The 22,969-nt window shown below is 36.5% G+C and overlaps 1 protein-coding gene across 1 annotated transcript; it reads right to left on the bottom strand.

Annotated features, from left to right (window-relative positions):
- Positions 1 to 662: 662 nt before the first annotated feature.
- Positions 663 to 12,516, bottom strand: pnp4a (purine nucleoside phosphorylase 4a). Its single transcript, XM_007234731.4, has 6 exons — positions 12,379 to 12,516; positions 9,470 to 9,633; positions 7,959 to 8,062; positions 5,591 to 5,766; positions 4,848 to 5,038; positions 663 to 992 (listed from the first exon to the last, which is right to left on the bottom strand). The coding sequence occupies exons 1-6, from the start codon at positions 12,399 to 12,401 to the stop codon at positions 775 to 777; spliced, it is 876 nt and encodes a 291-aa protein (XP_007234793.2). The 5' UTR covers positions 12,402 to 12,516; the 3' UTR covers positions 663 to 774.
- Between the last annotated feature and the right edge of the window lie 10,453 nt (positions 12,517 to 22,969).

Here is a 22,969-nt window from a genome sequence, read left to right on the forward strand (position 1 = left end):
GGCATTTTTTCCCTCTTACATTATTTTTACTTTTTTTACTTTTATATTTTAAAAGGTTTAAAAAAAACAGTACTTTTACACTTTTACTTGAGTAAAAAGTTTGATTTGATTCTTCAATATTTAGGTATTTTAAACCCTATTATGAAAGTCAATACTTTTCACACCTTTGGTAAATACAAAAATGTACAGGGCAAAGAGGCTTTCAGGACCAGGGTTGGAAAGCATATTATATTAACCTTTAATAAAGTTGTATTAATGAACAATTTACCTTTAATGTTACATTCTACACATTATTATTATTTGTTTTATTAAATAGTGAGTTGCAAAAACATTTCTTCATTCACAAACAATGTGCAATAAAAAACAGTGAATAGACAGAAAATAGAAGACTGCGTCAAAAATATAGCAGTATATATTATAATAGTAAAACATCTCAGCAACCAGCATTATATTAATTTATATATATATATATATATATATATATATATATATATATATATATATATATATATATAGTGTATACATAAGACATTTACATTGAATATGAATGTATAAAAATGCTCACAGCACCAAAGCTGATTGAAAAAGGAATGTGAGATACAGTGTACACGACTGAATCCTGTTCTTTCTACAGATATGAAGGAACACTGTGAGGTCAACTGTGAGGTTAAATGTCTTTATGTATATAAAAACCACATATTGCACCACTGAAGTGACATTGTAAGATATATCAGGTTTAATGGACGGGTTTCATGAACGGGGACGAGGTATGCATCACGCCGTGTTGTTATTGATGTCCATGCGGCCGACCAGTTCAGTGACGAGCTTCTGCAGAGACTCTGACCGCATCTTGCTGACCTCCAGCACGGCCTCGTGGTTGACCGTCTCAGAGTCCTGATAGCTCTTCACCACTTTATTAGTGATGAGGGAGAGTCCGAACACTCGCATCCCGCAGTGACTCGCCACCAGAACCTCCGGCGCTGTGCTCATACCTGAGGGGGCGAGATGGACAGTACAGAAGATCAGCATGATTCATGTTTACAGAAGATCAGCATGATTCATGTTTACAGAAGATCAGCATGATTCATGTTTATTCTTATTCTAGCAGTAATACTGTATGTACACTTATAAACACACAGAAGGAAGTGTGGGATTGCAATGCTATACAGAAGGAAGATAAAAGCTACCAGGAACAATAAATGATGAAAAATTAAGACTGATATGGGCCTACATTGAGCAACATGAGCAGGAGTAGGTTGTAATCAGTGTTGGGAAGGTTACTTTTAAAATGTAATCCCTTACAGATTACTGATTACATCACTCAAAATGTAATTTGTAACGTAATCAGTTACATTACTTCAAGTGAGTAACGTAATCTGATTACTTTGGATTACTTACAATATTGTCGTTTTTTTAAGCCTGAATAAATGTAGCAACCACATATTGCATATTATTCTTTTATTTTTCTTTCCAGTTAACAATTAGATAAACAAATAAAAAAGCCTTTTCAATCACTCTATAAAAATACTTATGAAACAATTTCATCAAACAATTTTATGAAACACTTCTATAAATTGATAATAAAACAATTTAAAACCAAACAATGTAACAACAACCGTAAGCTATCTAATTGCAGGTTTGCCACCAGTGTTAATTTTGACAACAAATTTTGATTTAGTCTTAGTTATAGTTTTGTGACGAAAATAGCATTTAGTTTTAGTCACAATTTAGTAATTTAGTCAACTTAATTTTAGTCGACTTAATGTCATAAGAATATAGTCTACTAAAATTACAGTAAATTTAGTCGACTAAAATGTAAAGGGTGTAAATGTAAATGCTTTTTCATCAGTTCCCTTGAATTATTAACTCTACACTTATATGAAATGAAACATTTAATAACCACTTGAGTAATATTGTTAATGTTTGAATGTGAAATATATTTATATATGATTTAATGTATATTATTATTATTATTATTATTATTATTATAGGTGTGTGACTATATATATTTTACATTTAAAATTTTGCTCTAGAAATCAGGTCATAAAACAACTGAATAGTTAAATTATAGTTTAAACAGAGCTGTAAATGCAAAAACAGCTTTTAAATTATCTAGTTTTATCTCCAGCACTAACCCAGCACACCTACTGGAGCTACAGTCTATAAATGAACACACATTCACACACTGTCCTGTAGAGATGCTCTCAGGATGTACTGAGAGACTTCATGAGTTAAAGTGAGAAACTTATGAGAAAGTGCTGTAAGGAACTTTACACAGACTTTTGGGTTCATAGATTGACTTATTTTATTGTTTTATTTTCGTTATATTATTGAGTTCCTTTCTGACCTGCTGCTGATTTAACACTAGCTGTATCTTTCCCACTGTGAGACTAAACAGATGATCTGATCTTAATGAGTGAGTTCTGTACCAGTTCTGTGTTTTAGTGCACTGCCGAGGTAAACACACTATCAGCTCATGAAATAACATCAGCATTAAAACGCGGATCTCTGCATGGAGATCTGTGGGACTCTGGTCTGCAGAAGCTGAAAGATTAGTGGTGTTTTTACTGGAGATGGAGTCGCTCCACGCGCTTTACACGTTATCTTGTTTTTCGCGACGTCAAAGGAGAAATATATCGCCTCTCCTCTCTCTATCTCCCTGCTGAACACTGTCGAGTTAACTTCCAGTCGAGCTCCGTAACGACAGTTTAATTCCCGGGTTTGTAACTGAGCGCGCAGCGCTACTGCAGGAGAGGCGGGTACTGATTGGATGAGTACCCCGCTTGTCCCGCCTCTCCACCTTCGCAAAGGAAGCAGTGATTGGATCTCTTCCTAACTGGTCCCTACCTTTCACAGAACTAAATCAGTTCTGATTGGATTTCGTCCCTGCCAAACATTTTCGTCTCGTTTTTATTCGTTGACCAAAATGTCAGTTCATTTCGTTTTCGTTGTGTGTGCGGAGCCGCTGTCTGCCCCTCCTCCCTGTGTGTGTGTGTGTGTGTGTGTGTGTGTGTGTGCAGCGAGATGGGACGAGGGGCAGACAGTTCCCTGTCATATCAGAGCGATTTCACCGCAAAATGTTATTTGCGTTTTGTCAGTGTTGGAAGAGCAAAAATAGGAAAGTACCGCAATGTAATCCTTTAATTTTAGCAGAGTAACTGTAATCTGATTACCATTTATTGAAGCAGTAACTGTAACGGATTACAGTTACTTATAATTTGTAATCTGATTACGTAACGCCGTTACATGTAATCCGTTACTTCCCAACACTGGTTGTAATGCGTGAGAATTGCATGCATAGAGGTTGTAGAGAATTGTAGAGGTTCCTAATGGTGTCCTACACAGCTCGAAAATTCTCACACAGTTCTTGCAGGTTTTGTGGTAGTGTCACACCTTAGCCCATGTCTGTCTTGTGTTTTTCCCTCAATTTGTCCCTTGTGCTCCTGTCATGTGTTCCCAGCCGTGTGCTACTGTTGTGTTTTGGTCCCTGTCTCCGCCCTAGCCCCGCCCTAGCCCTGCTCTAGCCATTAGTGTTGTCACATTGTGTCCTGTTTGTAACCCCGCCCCCTCATTACCGGTCATCGCCCTCCTTGTGTATAAATAGCCCTTTGTATGAGTGGTTTCTTGTCGAGTCTTTTGTATCCTTGTCTTTCGTATATGCCAGTTTTGTATTTTGTGTTCCTTTGAAGTTTGAGTTTCTGTAATCCAGATCTGTTGTCTTGTTTAATTAGAAAGTGTACCAAGTTTGTTCATTTTATGTTCTTAGTGTTTTTCTAGTTATTTAGTTTCTTGTTTGTTAACTTAGTTTTGTTCTAGTCTTTGTTTATCTACTTCCAAGTGTTATTTTCTTAGTTTATGCGATACCCGTGTTTGTTTTCTGGTTTGTTTTCGTTTATCTTATTTATTAAATACATTTATATCTGCATTTACATCCATCCCTTCTCATTCGTGACAGGTAGGAGTGGGGGTGGGGGTGGGGTAATAGTGTCCAACAACACCCCACGTACTGTAATTTCTATAGGCCATTTCATAGGTCTGGCCTGGACATTAAGGCAAGTGGTTGAGCTTTGTCCTGCTGAAATAGCACACCTGGGTATGCCTTTAAAAACGGTAGGACCACTAGTTACAGGACCTTAAAGAGTGACTAAACCTTAAACCATATTTTTTTCCAATAATAGCTGAAATGTGTTCCTTTGAAGTAATGAAACATACCAGTCCTCCATTTCGTAACCTTTAAAAAACGCTTTTATTTCTGCCTCTGCAGTGCCCGCTCATGTTCAACTGTGCTATAGATGTGAATTCACAATATACAGATCAATAATACCACCCCCTGCTGACGTCCAACCATCTGGGATCAAAGGCACACTGCTGCTGCTGCATCTCAGCCAATCAGCTCTCCCTTGTGCATCTAAACCCATACATCACTCAGTGCCGCTTACAAACTACCCCTCCCATTTTTTGAGCTGAGGGTGAAGTCAGCTAGTGCCCCTTTAATAATGTAACAAGTGCCTGTACTGAAGATCAAAGGTGATCTAAAGAATACTTTAGATACTAAAGAAGGTAAAATACTTCTAATAAATAATCAATTACCAGGTATTTATGTATGTATTTGCCTTAGTTTCACAGAATTTCACAGGTTTACCCTATTCATTGGATTATTGCCACTGCGTGGAGTAATGAAGCAGTAACTGTAAGTCAAATTGAATGGTGAGTCTTTGGCAGTTTAGAGCACCTATATGTCAATACAAATATCCATATTTGACTCACGTATTGATCTAATATGATACATACAATTCGATATATTGTTTCACCCCTGATGTGTGTAATCAATAATCAGTGATGCTTACCTACTGCATCCACCCCCAGTCTGTGCAGAAGCCGAGCCTCCGCTACGCTTTCAAAGTTGGGTCCACCCACCATACAGTACACACCTTCTTGAACATACTGGGACACGCCCATGCTTTTACAGATGTCAAAAGCCAGCTTGCGAAGGTCTTTATCATAAACCCCAGACATAGGAGGGAAGCGAGGTCCAAACCTGGAAGTGATACATATGAGACAGTGAGGAGGTGCTGATGTTTTTCATGGATGTGAATGAATATCATCGCTATCTAATGTAAAACATGTCCAAAAACAGCTACATAACAGCAGTTTCTATACTTTCAATAGATGTCGATGTAAGAAAAGTTTATTTCAGATAATTAAGGAGAAAGTGTGTTTAAATTAGGCAGTAAACTAAAAATAGACAAAAATGGAGACCTGTTTTAGGCAAAAACAAAATAATAATGTCAAATAACATAGTGTAAAATTAGTTCTGAAAAGTACTTTCTGTAATTCTAATCTTTTTAATAACTGATTTTCACCATTTAGTAAGTTTTGAAACGTTTGGGTATTTGTAGATAAGCTGGAAAAAGGATTAAATGCTGTACAAGTTAATTCTTTAATTCTAAAACTGCTGCTAACAATGGCTGATTCGCATTATGTGACAAGCAAGTTAAGTTTGCGCATACAACTTCAGACATGTTTTCATTCATTATTAGCTAAATTATTATTTGTGGTAGAAACAGCCAGTTATAAGAATTTGGCTCACTTGTCATCATTGGGGCCGTTGAGTGGGTTCAGTCCAGCAAGTCCAGGGAAGTTAATGTGATCTCTGATGATCATGATGTCGCCACACTGATAGCTGTCTGCTAACGAGCCTGCAGCATTCGTTACAATCAGAGTCTCCACCCCCAAAAGCTTAAATACTCTCACTGGGAACGTGACCTGTGAGAGAGGTGCAGAACACAAGGTTATATTAGTGGAGAACATGTAGAATTCCTTTATGTTTATACCTGAAGAGTCTGTATATGAGAATACTGGAATGATGAATTTCAGTTAACAGCTGTGCTGAACTTGTCAAGAGTTAATTACTTTAATTTCTTGCCCTTTTAATGTGTTTGAGAGCATCAGTTGTAAAGTTGTGAAGAGGTAGAGTTGGTATACAGTGAATAGCCCAATTTGAGTAATGTTTTAATCTATATTTCAGCAAGATGAAACTGGCTCTCATCGGGAACAGTCAAAAGTTTGTGCACACCTAATCATTCAATGTTTTTATTCATTTAAATATTTTTGGATTCTGAGGCTGGTAACTCTGATAAACTCTGATTATCCTGTGCAACAGAAGGAACTCTTGGTCTTTCTTTCCTGAAGCGCTCCTGTTGAGGGCCATTTTCATCATAAGGTTTTTGATGGTCTTTGTGACTGCACTTAAGGATACTTTTAAAGTTCTTAAAATTTTTCAAATTGACTGATCTTTGTTTTTAAAAGTAACTTTTTCTTTACTTAGTTGAGTAGTTCTTGCCATTATATGGATTATAATTTATTCAACCTACAATTACAATTGATACTCTTAAAAAACATTAAGAGTGCAAGAAATTGAATTAATAACTTTTGATTTATAAAAGTTCAGCACAGCTATACATACATATATATATATATACTTGTCTACCACTGGTAATAAATGACATGTACTCTGTTACTGTCTGCCACTTGGAAATGCTTGATTACCAATAGAACAATATGTTAATGTATTTAAATACATCACCACCTCAGCACACAGTCGGATGTTATCCACTACTGTACTCAGATGAAAGTGAATGGAGTGCTGTACTTCTGCCGGGCCTGAGTTATGTAAAGCGCACAATAGTAGCATTGAATAGTGAAATGAGTGCCAGCACCCGGCATGTGATTCAGCTCAGCGTGATCAGCAGACGGCATGCTCCAGCCTAACGATGGCATTTAGATTAAAAAAAAAAGAAGATGCTCCTAAGACATACTGTGATCTGGTCATAGCTGACACATGCAGTGACACATAGTGATGGACATGGCACTTACTGGGGAACATTCAGTATTATATAGATCACTAACCCATAGAATTCATCTCTTATAAGGCAAAGAACAGTGTCATCTTGTGTTTATTTAATCGCAGGCAGTATGAACTGAAGATTTCAGGTTCAGATTTGATCTGTTCAGCTTAATTTATTTTAATTATATTAGGGGTGTCAATCGATTAAAAATTCTTAACTTCTTTTTACTTTATTGTAAACATCTCAGCTTGGTTGTAAGGGATGTTTTCACACCTGTAGTTGGTTTCTATGATCCGGATCAGTTGATGAGTTTGGTTTGGTTTCACACAGGCATAAACCTAAACACAACGAAATGCGCACCAATAAACCATGCGAGCACATTGTCTCCTCTGATTGGTCAGAGCTGTCTGGCGCAGGAGCAAGAAAGTAAATACAGCAATAAAATTCTGTGTTCCAGTGCAGATATCTGTGCAGTGTAAAGCTGCTTTAACACAGAACATAAAAAAAAATAGCTGCTGCTGAGCAGTGAACGCTGCACATACTGCACGCTTAGTGTGTAAACAGCATGGAGCAGCGGAGAAAGCGTTTGTTCATAGCAGTAAATTATCTGGCTAATATATCAGATTAAACTGTGCCTTATCAGCAGTTAAGCTCAATTAAAAAGAAGTATATTTGATAACTGAGTCGAATTCGAGACCAGATCACGCTCTCACCACAAGCGAACCGTTTTTTGAATAAAAAACCTGTGCCTTGGGGTGGGGCAGATCACCGCAGAAGTTGGGATGAATCGCATGCATTAACGGATTAATGCTGATAGCCCTAATAAATATACATCCATGAAAATCCTGAAAATAGGTTTGGACGAGGTAATTTAGCACTAGTTATGAGGTAAATAAAAAATAACAAGCATATGATGTCAACAAATAATTGTAATCATAATATAGTAGAAAAGCAGCATCCAAAAAAGTGTAGACATTTCTGCATTGTACAAAATAAATCCACTGAAATTCATTACATAACAATGTATCTAATTATGTAAATGCATAATGTATGTGACTCTAAGGCATCATGTTCTGAAGAAGGTTTTTGGGTGTGTGATAAAAGACTGACCTTACATAGCGAGTGTCCCTCATACATGTGGAATCGGCCCTGCATACACACACAGGTCTTTCCCCTGAGCTCACCGAACACCAGCCTCCCAGCATGCCCCTGAACTGTTCAGACACACACACACACACACACACAATTCTTTTTTAATGTAGAAAATAGTTAGTACATATATAATTATAACACTATACTTATACAGCTCTGAAAGAAAAAAAAGGAGACCATTTCAGTTTCTGAATCAGTTTCTCAGATTTTGATATTTATAGGTAAATGTTTGAGTAAAATGAACATTGTTGTTTTATTCTATAAACTACAGACAACATCTCTCCCAAATTCCAAATAAAAATATTGTCATTTAGAGCATTTATTTGCGGGAAAAAAATGCAGAAAAAAATGCAAAAAAAGTTAATAATTATAAAGTTCATAATTATAAGTTCTCCTCCACTAGTCTTACACACTGCTTTGAATAACTTTATGCCACTCCTGGTGGAAAACTTTAAGGAGTTCGGCTTGTTTTGATGGCTTGTGATCATCCATCTTCCTCTTGATTATATTCCAAAGATTTTTAATTTCGTAAAATCAAATAAACTCATCCTTTTTAAGTTGTCTTTTATTTTTTTTCCAGAGCTGTATATTTATATGGTTTAATGTACTTCACTGTTCATACTGTATCTCTATTTTGCCCACCTAGAAAAATGGCATAATATGAATCTGGCTTTTCTTTATATTGCATTAGAATTAGAATCTTGATGAATGGACCAATAGAAATGCTCCAACATTAATTTACTTAATTATTTTTTATTGAATATCAAGAAGATATACAGTAGACATTTTGGAGATTTAATGTTTTGTTAATGTCTAGTTTTACCCCATTTTCTTACAAATTGCACAATTTCTGCTCATATAAATCTCCGATTTTGTGACAGTATTGTGATAGTAGGTAAAAGAAAACTCTTTTTCACAACAAAAAAAAATAATTATTTACATTTTGAAAACTTTTGGGCTTAAGAGACTCCTTAAAAAAGCTGTTTGCCTGTTCACTTTCTACTCTTTACCCTCTTAATAATTTCAGATCAGTAAGAGAATTCAACCCTTAATTCTTAAATCAAAAACTAGACAACCATATTGAAATGAAAGGTTTGGGGAAATTCAATGTTTGAATTTTTATTATTATTTATTACAAATTATTATTTGTTTTTATGATTTTAATTCATTACATTTTGAAAGTTGCAGAATTACTTCAATATTTTAATTATAAAAATTATAAAAATATTCCATTGCAATTGTCAGTAAAGTTTTTTATTTAACATAAAACCTTTTTTGGAATGCTTTAATAAAAATCCTCTAGATTTAGATGTGTAATATCAGAATGAAAGTTGACAAAAATGTTGGCCTGTGAAAGGGGTTAAAGACCGTTTTTTTTCACAAAATGAAAACTCCAAAATGTTTTTTAATTTGACATATTGTTCACTGATATAACCCCAATATAACCTGTCTCCAACCCCCTGCCTCACCTGTGCTCTGAGGAAAGCCAGGAATATCGGAGTATTTGAAGGAGTCTTGACACTGGAGAGCCTCGGCCAGCATGCCCAGTCCGGAACCACAGATGATGGCCACTTTAGGTCTGTGCTGTGTCTGGGAGAGCAGCCAATCAGCTGTCGTCTGGTAGTCATCGTGACTGGGAAAAGACGTACAAGGATCGCTGAGGTTAAACTGGGTCTGTTTTTTTTACTTTTTATCACTGATTTAAAAAAGGGATTTGGTGCGGCGAGTGTTTATCAGAACTGAGAACACATGGTACAAACGGATATTTGTGGAAGGTCTACCAAGGTCTACCACATTCTACAAAGAAGAGGAATTATCCTAAAATAGTACATATCACTGCTTTCCTATGATTTCTTTTTTGTAGTTTTCGCCATGGTTTAAACCCTGTAGCTGCTGTGAACACAAAAAAATATTACTGGATGAATGGACCACTAGGAATGCTCTAAAATGACTTAAAATAAATAAAATTGTAAGTTTTAGAATATAGAATAATTCATATTTTTGTATTTTTCTGTAAAGGCCATATTGGATAATAAACCTATGTACATGTTTCTTATTGTTACCATTGTTTTATGGGGTCATACAGTGTCATTAAGGTCATACACCACAGACAGCAACCAACACTATTATGGTAATTATTAATTTTGGATTATGTACCAGGACGTATGACATATAAAAAAATGAACAGTCCAATTAACAAATCAAATTCAAAGAGAAAAAAAGTGTTTTTTTTTTGTTATTTCTAATTTTTTTCCCATTTTTTCTTAATTTAGCTAGGCCAACTGTCCCACCCATTCAGCCATTCGTCACTAATTTGTGACAATTGAGATTGAGTGCTATTTTACTGTATCTTTCAATTACTGAAACCAATAAAACATTAAATAAAAAAATTAACTAGATTTAGACATTTTTGGCTTTGGCTTAATAAAATGAAATGTGGTGCGACCAGGATTTATCTTAAAATAGAATTTCATCATTTGTTTTCACAGGTTATTAGTAACATAACAAAGTGTACATAAGCAATGTGTTTATGTTACATAGAGAATTTGATAGACAGTTTTAACAAACCATCAACAAAAGCAGACTGTACCAGATATTAATATTTCAGCCACGGAAACGATAAATAACATATATTTATTTATTTTTAAGGTTAAAACATGACATTTTGACAGTTCAAATAATACAAACAATGGCAATTAACCCTCTATAGCATGATTTTCAGATTTGTTGAGAAAAAAAATTGTTTAGGCTACTTTTTTTTTTTACTTCTGTTAAGAAACACTGTTTTAATAGCCACGATAATAATAAACACATTGAAAGGACGATGCAATAATCAAAAAGGTGCTTTGTTGCCTGACAGCCACACCATGCCATAGAGGTTTAAATGAAATTTTTTTGAAAAGTTGAAGTGAGTACCGGTGTGTCATTTAAATTTATTTTTTTTAAGAAAAGACTAAATTTATGCAGTCAAACAGGCAACAAGTCGTATACCACTTGCATTTCCTTTCAAATGAACCCATGTCCCATGCACACACTTACTAGATGTGGCCTTTATACATCATACATGCCATCACTTTTGCTAGTTTATCTTCACCAATTGTATAGAATCTGTCTGGTTTTGCAGTGTGTGTTAGCTAGCATGGTAAGATGCTTGATTATTGTTTCAATAATGTAACAATGTACTGAAATATCCCAAAAACTTTGAGTTAGACTTGGACCGTTATTCCACTACACTGCAAAAAGTTTGCCATCTGGATTTAACAAACTAACCTCTAACAAACTAACTAATTCTAACCTCATCTCCTTCTTCCTCTTCTCTACTCCTCTATCCCATTATTTCCCTCTGACCTCCCTAAGGCCCTATCTAAAGATGTTTTATTTTTAACTTCTATTATTTTTGTACTTAACCTCTTCTATTATTTGCACTTCAATATTGTAAGTTGCTTTGGACAAAAGCGTCTGCCAAATGTAATGTAATGTAATGTAATGTAATTTAACTAGGTAAATGATGTGGGGTTGTTGCTGCAGTTGGTCTGCAGGTCTAGGTTCAGCAACAGTATGTGCTGAAAGAATGAGGTCAGCTGACTACCTGAATGTACTGGATATAGACCAGGTTATTCCATCAATGGATTTTATTCACAGAGTCCAGACCTTAACCTCATTGAGAATCTTTGGGATGTGCTGGATGGAGAAGAGCTGCTTTGTGCAGTGGTCAGACTCTACCATCATCAATGCTGCTGCAAGATCTTGGTGAGAAATGAATGCAACACTGGATTGAAATAAATCTTGTGACATTGCAGAAGGTTATCGAAACAATGGCACAGTAAATGCGTACAGAAATCAAACTTAAAGGCGGTCCGATGAAATATTAGAATGTGCAACATATTTTTTGGCCAAGCATATCTAGCTAGCGTATATTTAGCTAGCGTATCTTCTGGAGTCCCTCATGGCTCTATTTGAGGGCATATGAAATTGACTTTAAAATAATGATAGTACTGTAGTTCTATTGTAAATGAAAGTGAAGAACTAAAGCATGGATTTACATACAGAGTCTAACTGGTTAAACATGAATGTGATGAAATTTACAGAGGAAAAGTGTGCATTTTAATCTGGTAAAGAACCTAGAAATGCTAGAAATTTCTTACACACCAACACTATGTGCCCTATGTCATACAATACAATACTATTATTTTAAGAATGTCCTAAAATCTCATTTTCCACCCTTTAACTGACTCTAGTATAGTTTTTATATGTGTTTACATGTGTGTTAAACCAATGTAAGACTTGATAAATAGTTCTGAACCCTATCTACTCAAATCAACAGTTATCTATACAGTAAAAAAAAGGTGAAAAGAGGTAAATAAAGTGTAAATCGTACCTGATCTGGTCTTTACTGTGCATGGTTGTTTTTCCGGTGCGTGAGAGAGAGTTTACAGCGCTGTCTGCTGATAGTCAGTCCTGGAGGAGAGCAGCATGTGAATGAGAGAGAACAGTTTCAGACCATTTAAGTACATCCAGTCCCGGCCCAAAACCAACCAACACAAACCCTCTGATTGGTTACAACTCAGTGTTGTCGTCAGCAGGGCCAAATATTCAGCCTCCTGCTTGAGGGGTGGGTCTGTCTTTCAGTAACCAAGTTGCACGTTCAACCCCAAACTGAATTAGGCCAATAAAAATTAATTAGGATACGCTTTACACACTTTAGACCCGCCCCCCCAAAGCTGACGGTCCAGATCTACTTCAGCTAAGCATATAAGAATCATTTTAACCATAAAAGATCAGTGCATGAATCAGCTGTTATAAATGAGGAGCGCTTACTCAGGCAAAGAACACAGACAAGCTTTATGTCCATTTTATTTCAGCCAGGATACACTATCTTGTCTTGTCTTGTTTTGGGTCGTGATGATGATCTTCTACATGACATTAGATGATGACATTTGCATTAACTGAATGTCTACACTGGTTGCATATCAATTTACAGTGGTGGGAAAAAGTGTTGACTTTTTATTTATTTCTTTTTTTCTGCATGTTTTTAAAAAAATGTTTCAGATCATTAATCAACAAATTAAATATTTGCCAAACCTACAAAAAGTGATTGCCCCCTAATCCTAATAACTAGTTGAGCCTCCCTTACCAGCAAAAATTGCAATGAGTTTTTACAGTGCTGTGGATGAATTTTGCTCCAATTTTCTTTACAAAATTGTTGTAATTCCGCCAAACTGGAAGGTTTTCCAGCATGAACCACCTTTTTAAGGTCTCGCAACAGCATCTCAATAGGATTCAGGTCAGGACTTTGCCTAGGCCACTCAAAAATCTTCACTTTGTTTTTCTTCAGCCATTCAGAGGTGGACTTGCTGGTGGGGTTTGGATCATTGTCCTGCTGCAGAACTCAAGTTTGTTTCAGCTTGAGGTTCATTTTAGTTTGAGATTCTCCTTGGTAGACAGCAGAATTCATGATTCCATTTATTACAGCAAGTCTTCCAGGTCCTCAAGCAGCAAAGCAGCCCCAGACCATCATTTTAATCCATTTAACTATGGATTTCAAAGCATGTTTTATTCACTAAATATCACTTTATATGTAACAAGGGATCAAAGTGACCTTTTACAGAGCATTAGCATATTGGTCAGTCTATCTATCTAAGGCTGCTGGGTTGGCTATAGTACTGGAAGCATGTGAGGCCCATTACCACAGACTGGACTCCACCTCAAATCCAAACCATGAGACCAGAGAAATTCAATTTGAGTACCTCACAAGGTTCGCCTTTTCCCCTTTTGGATGCACATCCTCAAGCTTCTAATACTATATCTTATCTTTACCAGCAGATCAATAATACTTATCTCTTATCCCTGGTCATGAAGCAGCTACTGTATACCAGTGTGTTTTCTCCTAATTGGATATTATCACAGCTTCTTAAACATTTTGTGATAATGCTTTAGACCATCACACTTCCACCACCATATTTAACTGTAGGTATGATGATCTTTTTTTTTAAATGCGGTGTTACTTTTATGCCAGGTGTGTTGGGACACACTTTACAAAAAGTGCTTTTGTCTCGTCAGTCCATAGAGTATTTTCCCATAAGTTTTGTGGATCATCAAGATGTTTTCTGGCAAAATTTAGATGAGTCTGAATGTTTTTGGTTTTTTTGTGCTCAGCAGTGGCACTCTGCCATGACAACCGTTTTTGCCCTGTATCTTTCTTATGGCGGATTCATGAACGCTGACCTTAATTGAGGCAAATGAGAACTGAAGTTCTCTGGATATTGTTGTGGGGTTTTTAGTGACCTCTTGGATGAGTCGTCGCTGCTCTCTTGCAGTAATGTTGGTCGGCCGGCCACTGCTGGAAAGGTTCGCCACTGTTCCACATTTTGCCATTTTTGAATCAGGGCTAAACTTTAAACTTAGAACTATAGAAGTGACTTTATTTCCTTTTCCAGACTGATAGATCTTAATTACTTTCTTTCTCATTTGTAACCGAATTATTTTGGATATTGGCATTATGTCTAGCTTTTGAGTATCTTTTGGTCTACTTCTCTTTTTTTTTGTTTTCTTTTTTTTTGCATGTTTGTCACTCTTAAATGTTTTTTTCAGATCATCAAACAAATTGCACTATTAGTCAGAGACAACACAAGTCAATACAAAATGCAGTTTTAAAATGAAGGTTTTTATTATTAAGAGAGAAAGAGATATATCAAGATTATGTTAATATTTTACCCTGATATATGATGCTGCCCACTACAGAATTTAACTCTTAATATGTGAAAACTTAGAATGTACAGTATCTGATAATAATGAATTGCTGTGCAAATTGTTGAGTGTGTATGTAATGAGCTACTATGAGTTCATCAGTCACTACCTGTGTTAGTGTGTATTGTCTGTTGTAGCTGACCGGCAGGCCTATTACATATATTTACATACCTCTGCAGGAGGTTCACCTGAACAGGATGTTATACAGAGTTTTATGTCCCTGTCCGGGAGGAACATCACTAAATCCTGGTTCTGAGTCAACCCATCATGTGTATTTATTTATTTTTTTAAATGGTTTTAGCCAAACAGATGGAGATTATTGTACTGCTGTGTTGAATAGCATCTCATACAAAACGACAGAAGATCAGTTGAAACACAGATTCCTTTTTCTACCAGCACTTGAATATCTATGGATGTCATGAGAAAAAATAATATGTTTCATATTATTTTCAGGCCTGAGATGACCTAATCCAGAAACTACCACATTAAAGTACACAAGTATACAAGCAAATGATGAACTGCAGCCCTTTGCCATGTTCACAATAACTCAGGACGGCAGACCTTCCCCAGGGAACAGCTGAGTTACAGCCATAATATTTACTGTTCGGAAAGACGTCCTTGCTCACTCGGCCAGACATAGCAGGGCATCGGTATGCGCTCGGCCAGCAGGGCAGAGGTGGCTCTAATACTTACAACAAAGTGCTGAGAGGACGCTCCACATGCCCGCATGCCAGGTCAGACCTAACTGAGTTCATGTGAAGGATACAACGCAGTCAGTCCGAGAGAGAGAGAGAGAGAGAAAGAGAGAGAGAGAGAGAGCGAGCGTAATGAATAGGGTATGCCTGGCACTTGACAATGTTAAGGTTGTTAGGAAAGACCAGCTGGTGCTCACATTCACTCACTCCCTTACAAACTCTCTCTCTCTCTCTCTCTCTCTCTCTCTCTCTCTCTCTCTCTTTTCAACCCAATAGCTGCAATCTGTTGCACATGAGATACATGTGATTTTACCCATCTGTCCAATTCTGAGATCGTGTGACTAAACTAACTAGTAAGGAAACGTGAGGAATTAAAAGTACACTATAAACCAAACAAAGCTCTTATTCAAACCCAGACTGTGAATAAAGTCGATTTTTCCAGTAGTATTAATAGTAATAGTTTTACGTAATCTTTTTCACCCATCCTCAAAAGAGTTCACCACCTTTTAAAATGTCTGCAGCATTAAATACTGTATTTTTTTACACTATAAGACACACTAAAATCCTTTAATTCTCCCAAAAAAACCACAGTGCGCCTTATAATCGGGTGTGCCTTATGTATGAATTCTACCAGTCAGCTATTAAGGAGCAATAAAGACATTCTGCTAAACTAGTGAGAAAACGTGAGAAATTAAATGTACACTATAATCCAAACAAAGAACTTATTCAAACTCAGACTGTGAATAAACTAGATTTTTCGTGTATTATTCATAGAAATAGTTTTACGTCATCTTTTCACTTATCTTCAAAAGAGTTCACCACCTTTCAGAATGTCTGCAGCATTAAATACTGTATTTTTTACACTATAAGACACACTAAAATACAGTACACCTTATAATCCGGTGTGCCTTATGTATGAATTCTACTAGTCAGCTATTAAGGAGCAATAAAGACATTCTGCTAAAGTACAGCATTAAAAGAGGGAGTTTTCCGTGAAATTTCTCCAGCACTAAGCTGCGTGCAGCAGCATTAGCATTAGCCGCTTACCACAGTGCTAGACTGATTATACTCTGCATGTTTGCACTGTTAAAACAAGCTATGTGAGACAAATCGCTAGCTGATAGCTCCCAGGGTTACCAGAACACTCAGGGTTCCTCAGTCTAAATGCTATCGGGCGGCACTTACATCCTGCTAGCGCTGCAGTTAGCGGCTAATGCTAATACTGCTGCACCCAGCCCTAGAGCTAGAGAAACTTTACTGAAAACTCACCTTTGGACAAAATATTGGAAATCTAAACTTACTGTAAGTAAACAGAAGCGCTTTACTCACCCAAATAAACCGTTTTCAGCAGAGAAATCTAAGTAGGTTCATTTCCAGCGCTCCTTTGACTTTTAAAGTAAGTTTTTTTTTAAGAATTACAGTTTTGTTTACTTAGGCGCTTCTCCCAGCTTCCCCATTAGAAGGAAAACATGGCGACTCCCTTGCTTACTTCGATGTAGTCAACCTTACTAGTGACGCTTAATGCACCTTATAATCTGGTGCGACTTATGTATAAAAATAGACCAGAAAATATACGTATATTGATAGTGTGCCTTATAATCTATAAAAATACTGTCAGAGTTAAATTAAGTAATTTAGGGTGAGGGGTGGGCTGTATTCTGTTCTAGAGTAACTTACCAAACCCAGTTGTTCATATAAGTGGTAATTATGATAACCAACATTGTTAGGTATTTGCTCACTGATCCCTAAAATATAATTTTTATTATTTTAAGATGGTTTCTAGATGATTCTAAATAAATGTATTAATTTTATCACTGTTCCACTAAAATGTTGTACTACCATTTGTTTTGTTTTCACTTTTTTACATTTTGTAAGTGCAGCTGGCTGTTATTCCTTCTAAGCTACCTGAAAATATAAGGTTTTAATTTTTGTGGGACTGGGATATGTGCATATACATTACCTGTCAAAAGTTTTAGAACACCGTCTTAGCATTGTTCATTGTTAAGCTGAGCTAAAGGAGTTGCCATGTAGGTCAGCCAGACGGCTTTCTGTACCAGTTTAATTTATCTAAAGAAAAGACTCAAACCTTTTAACAGAGATCTGTGTGTTTCTGTGTCTTTTTCTAGTTATTATGATGAAAGTGTTAATGTGCTGTGTGTAAGTGTAAATGCTGCAGTAGAGAGTGCAGTTACACCATCTGTTCTAACACTGCATTACTGCAGACAAAGGCTTTGCAAATTGCCATTTCCAAAGCTCAGTTTATGTATTGCTACTTACCAACTGTAAGCTGTTAACCAATTAATTGGTTGCTAAAAATGACGATTTAAAAAATATTTTTATTTTCATTTTTTGTATATATATATTATCTATATATCAGGATTTCTGGGATATTCTATGTAATTTGCTATGCAATAATTTGAATGGGGAGCCTCTATTGAAATGCAGGAGACTACCTGACTTTTTGAGTCCATCAATCAAAAAAAATTAAGAACTTTGAAGTGCAGTCACAAAGACCAACAAAAACATCATGATGAAACTGGCTTTCATCAGGTCCACCCCAGGAAAGGAAGAGCAAGAGTTACCTCTGTTGCACAGGATAAGTTTATCAGAGTTACCAGCCTTAGAAACCTCAAGTTAATACCATCCCATATAAGAGCCACCTAAATGCACAAGTGTGGGCATTCCTGAGCCTTTCCCTGAGGTAACACTTGATCAAATGACTTACTGCCCCATGACTTTTATATTTAACACGGACAGTGTTAATTTAACAATGCCACACACACACACACACACACACACACACATATACAGATATATACAGTATATATAGATATATACAGCTTTGGATAAAATAAGAGAACACTTCATTTTCTCTCTTATTTCAATCTGTTTCTCTGATTTTGCTCTGATACGTTTGAGTAAAATTAACATTGTTTTTAATTCTATAAACAACAGACATTTCTCTTGCTTTCAGACCTCAAATAATGCAAAGAAAACAAGTTAATATTAAGTGTTCAGAAAACAATATTTGGTGGAATAACCCTGGTTTTTAACCACAGTTTTCATGAATCTTGGCATGTTCTCCTCCACCAGTCTTACACACTGCTTTTGGATAACTTTATGCCACTCCTGGTGAGAAAAATTCAAGCAGTTCAGCTTGGTTTGATGGCTTGTAATCATCCATCTTCCAGAGGTTTTCAATTTAGTTAAATCAAAGAAACATTTTTTTTTTTTTCAGAGCTATATATATATAAAGTCAGGACTCCAGGACTGGATTGGTGACCCCTGCCTGTACTCGTTAACTTAACTTGAGGTTAAAAATAGCAAACAAGTAACTGGTAAAAAAAAAGGGGTTTTAAACAGATCATCACGCTTCTTCAGCTCCATTATCTGATTAGGAGCAGCGTGGAGAGGGGTTCACGTGCTTCGTGGTTCTACTGCGCCGCTGTGGATCTGCAGGCGATCATGTGGAGGTGGAGCGTAATTGGACTATAGGCCATGTGGAGAAGAGCTTGTGACTCCGAGAATGCCTTTTAATGTCTTTTTCTCTCTGCCTGAGACAGGAAACTCTTTACTCAACAAAGTTCTGTAACTTCAACTACAATTTATGAGTTGCCAGGTTTTCAACTCAAGTGTGTATGTTATATTAATAAAGTGTATATAGAGTTATAGCTCGCACTGCAATCATTTATTTGCGTTTATATAGTGGGTGTGTCTCCCCCTTCCCTTCACTCACTGTCAGTGTGTAGTTATTCTCTCCAGGCTACCTTCTCTTGTGTACTGTGTTATGTTTTATGCAAGGGTTGACTAGGCTGCCTTATTGTTGATGGATATAAGAGCAAGTTGCCATTCACTGCATAGATGAGTTTCACTTATGTGTAAAAAATTGTATCATTTTTAATATTTTACTCACAGAAATGTACCGGAATCTGCCTACCCAGGAACTCAAATAGTTAAATTTAAATTTATTAAGTAGTTGGCTGTATTTTAGGCTTGAAATGCTAATTTGAAATCACAAGTATTGATTAGTGAAATCAATTTGCAGAGAGGAGTCCAAAGCCAAACCAGACATAAAGTTGTAAGCCGAAGTAAATAATAAATTATGCACAACTTAGTTAAATGTACACACAACTCTAAAAATGGAATGTCCCATCCGTCTGCACCCACTCAGGCATCACTCCAACTACTATAATTTACTTGGCCTTGCCATGAGCATGTCAGTCAGTTACATTATGGTTTATGCTAAACTAAATAGGTATTTTTCCTAAGTTTGACCTCCAGGTTCAAAATGCCTCAGTAAAATCACTTGATACTTTATTTATGTCATTAATAGTACAGAAAGGCTTTTTAAAAAGATTTTAATGATGTCATTTGATACAAGTTTGAGTTGCTGGTTTCCTATGACTCCAAAATCTGGTTTATGCAAAACCGAATAGGCATTTTTCCAAGGTTTGACCTCCCAAATGATACAGTAGTATCACCTGCTATTTATGTAATTAATAGTATAGAAAGGCTTATTTAGGAATTTAATGATGTTGTTTGATGACAGTTTGATATCCTTCTTGTTCCAGGACTTCAAAATCTAAAGCAAATGGGCATTTTTCTAAATTTGACCTTCCATGACTCCAAAATAATACAGTAGAATCACTTGATACTTATGTATTGAAGAATTGAAGAGTTTCTTTAGGAATTTAATGGTGGCATTTAATAACATAATAATAATATTGATTTGCTAGTTTTCTATGACTTCGAAATCTGGATTATGTAAAACTAAGTAGACATTTTTCCTAGGTTTGACCTCCCATTAGTCCAAAATGCTACATTAATATCACTGGAAACTTATACCTTGAATACTGGATAATAAGATTCTCACAAATTTAATGGTGTAATATGGTAACCCTTTGATTTTCATGTTAAATATGACTTCAAACTCAGAAGAAGTGTGATCAGCAAACAAAACACGTTCATATTTATAAAGTTTCAAGAGTTCAGAAATCAATATTTGGTGGAATAACCCTGTTTTTGTATCCCATTTTTAATGTATCTTGGTATGTTCTCCTCCACCAGTCTTAAACACTGCTTTTAGTTAACTTTATGCCACTCCTGGTGCAAAAATTCAAGCAGTTCATTTTGGTTTGATGGCTTGTGATCATACATATTCTTCTTGATTATATTCTAGAGGTTTTTAATTTGGTAAAATCAAAGAAACTCATCATTTTAAGTAGTCTAGAGCTGTATGTTACTTTTGTATTGCTTATATCTATTAATATGCTTTACATATACTTATTTTGAATATGTTTTTACTATGAATACAATTATGATTGGAAAAGGCTTTTTGTAATCTGTTCTCTAATCAGTCTTATTGTTACAGGACTGTTTTATTTGTGTTAGTTTTTTTTTTTGTCTTATGTCAGCAACTGTCTCAAGAGTGTAACCCCTGGCTTTAATCCAGAAGTGGCAGTGCTGTGTCTTCTGAAGGTCACGTTGGGTTCAATCAGCACAGAGCACCCCCCCTCCCCTCTGCCCATTCGGTCGCCAGCCAGTGGGCCGGTGCCATTCTTACCCACCTGACCTTAATCCTCACTCACACATATGGAGTGGGGTCAGCCATGTGCATCTGGACGCTCTGCTGGACGCCAAGACCCAAGGACGGCCAGCCCACGACAGCCTTAACAAATAATCAAGGGCAGCCTCTGGACTTGGAGCTTCTGGACACGCATGCTGTAAGCGGATGTCTGCGTTTCTAGCTGTGTTGTGCACAAACTCGTCTGAGATACAATGTTATTTTGGGGTCAGCTCCTTTTCCCTGGTTAGTTTTTTTTAAGAGGGCTGAGTGAGAGGGCCAACACCTAGACTTTGTTCTGACTGCCAATCTAAACCTGATTTTTGGTAACCTGAGTAAATATAAAACATTTATTAAGCGAAAAAAGCAATTCAAACCAACCTGATCCTTTGTGAAAAAGTATTTGCCCCTAAACCCAATAACTTGGTTGTGCTGTTTGGTGTCAACAACTGCAATCAAGAATTTGCAATAACTGGCAACAGGTCTCTCTGTTTTTTTAGTGATTTAGAGGTGGACTTGCTGCTGATGTGCTTCAGATCATTGTCCTGCTGCAGAACCCAAGCTTAAGGTCATGATTCATGGGCGGACATTCTCCTTTAAGGATTTTCTGGTTCTATCAATTACAGCAAGTTGTCCAGATCCTCAAGCAGAAAAGCAGCCCCAGACCATCACCCTACCACCACCATGTCTGACTTTCAGTCCACAAAATATTTTCCCATCCTAGGAATAAACAAAATGGCCTTGGAACTCTCCAAAGGTTACAATTTTTGCTCAGTCTGTGTTCTTTTTTGACCTCCTGTATGAGTTGTCCATGCCCTTTTGGAGAATTGTGGCTGGTCACTCCTAGAAAGGTTCACCAGTGTTCCATGTTTTCTCCATTTGTGAATAATAGCTCTCGCTGTGGTCCGCTGGAGCATAAAATGTTCTCTATACATAGTAGTATCCCAAATGGAATCCTTTACTTTATAGGGGAAAAATCATGATAAAGTGCCTAGGTAGGTCTCCCTTTAATGGAGTAGTGTCAACCAGTGAATTAAAGTAGGACTCCAGTGTGAAATGGACATTTGGTGTAAAGAAACATGAAAACGAATACAAACTTTTTTGAACAGAGCAACTTGCATTCGCCCCCAGCATTCTAAAATATAGCACCAATGCTCCCAACAGGATTACAGTGCAAGCAATAGGGACATAGCAATACCCATGCAAAATAATGACTTTGAAATGCATGAATTTGAGCTGTTATCCATGTTATCTGTTCCCCACTCCTACTTAATCGTTTGTGCTCATCAGTTGAATTGTGTCAACTGAATTTCAAGACGATGGCATCTGGAGAACTACCTGAAGGTACTGTGTGTATAAAGAGGGTTTTTAATAAACTATTTACCTCATTTTGACCATTACGGCACTCAGAATTCTACCAATGAAGTGTGGAGCTACTTTATTGATATGGTCATTAGTGTAAAAATAGCTATTTCTTTGCATAGATAACGCAAGCATTGTAAACCAGTTGGGAGCATTGGCCAAAAGTGCAAAATTTCAAAATGCTTGGTACTTGTACTCATTATCATGTTTCACTACACCCCAAATCCTTTAACTACATCTGAGGTACATGGAAAACTAGAAAACTGTGTATAAATGTGCAAATCTGATTTAGATCTGAGTTACAGAGTTGCATTGTTTGTAGACTGAACTGATTCATGTGATCTCTTGTCAGTCTAAGTCTGATATATGTAAATGAAGAACGAGGCTGTTGTTATAACAATGCTAAGCTCCAGAGTGTAGTTTATTATGCAGATCTCATTTTCCTGCCACAGCAATAAGAGCAGAAGCGCATGAGTGTGGAAGTGTACTCGTTAGGGCCCTTAATTGACCAATTTATGTGAAATATGAGGCACAGCAGAGCAGATGACACTTCTCTGGAGTGTGTTAACCGTGGTTAGTTAGATGCTGACAAAAACACAATC

Source organism: Astyanax mexicanus, chromosome 24, assembly GCF_023375975.1.
Source record: "Astyanax mexicanus isolate ESR-SI-001 chromosome 24, AstMex3_surface, whole genome shotgun sequence".
NCBI classification, from domain to species: domain Eukaryota; kingdom Metazoa; phylum Chordata; class Actinopteri; order Characiformes; family Acestrorhamphidae; genus Astyanax; species Astyanax mexicanus.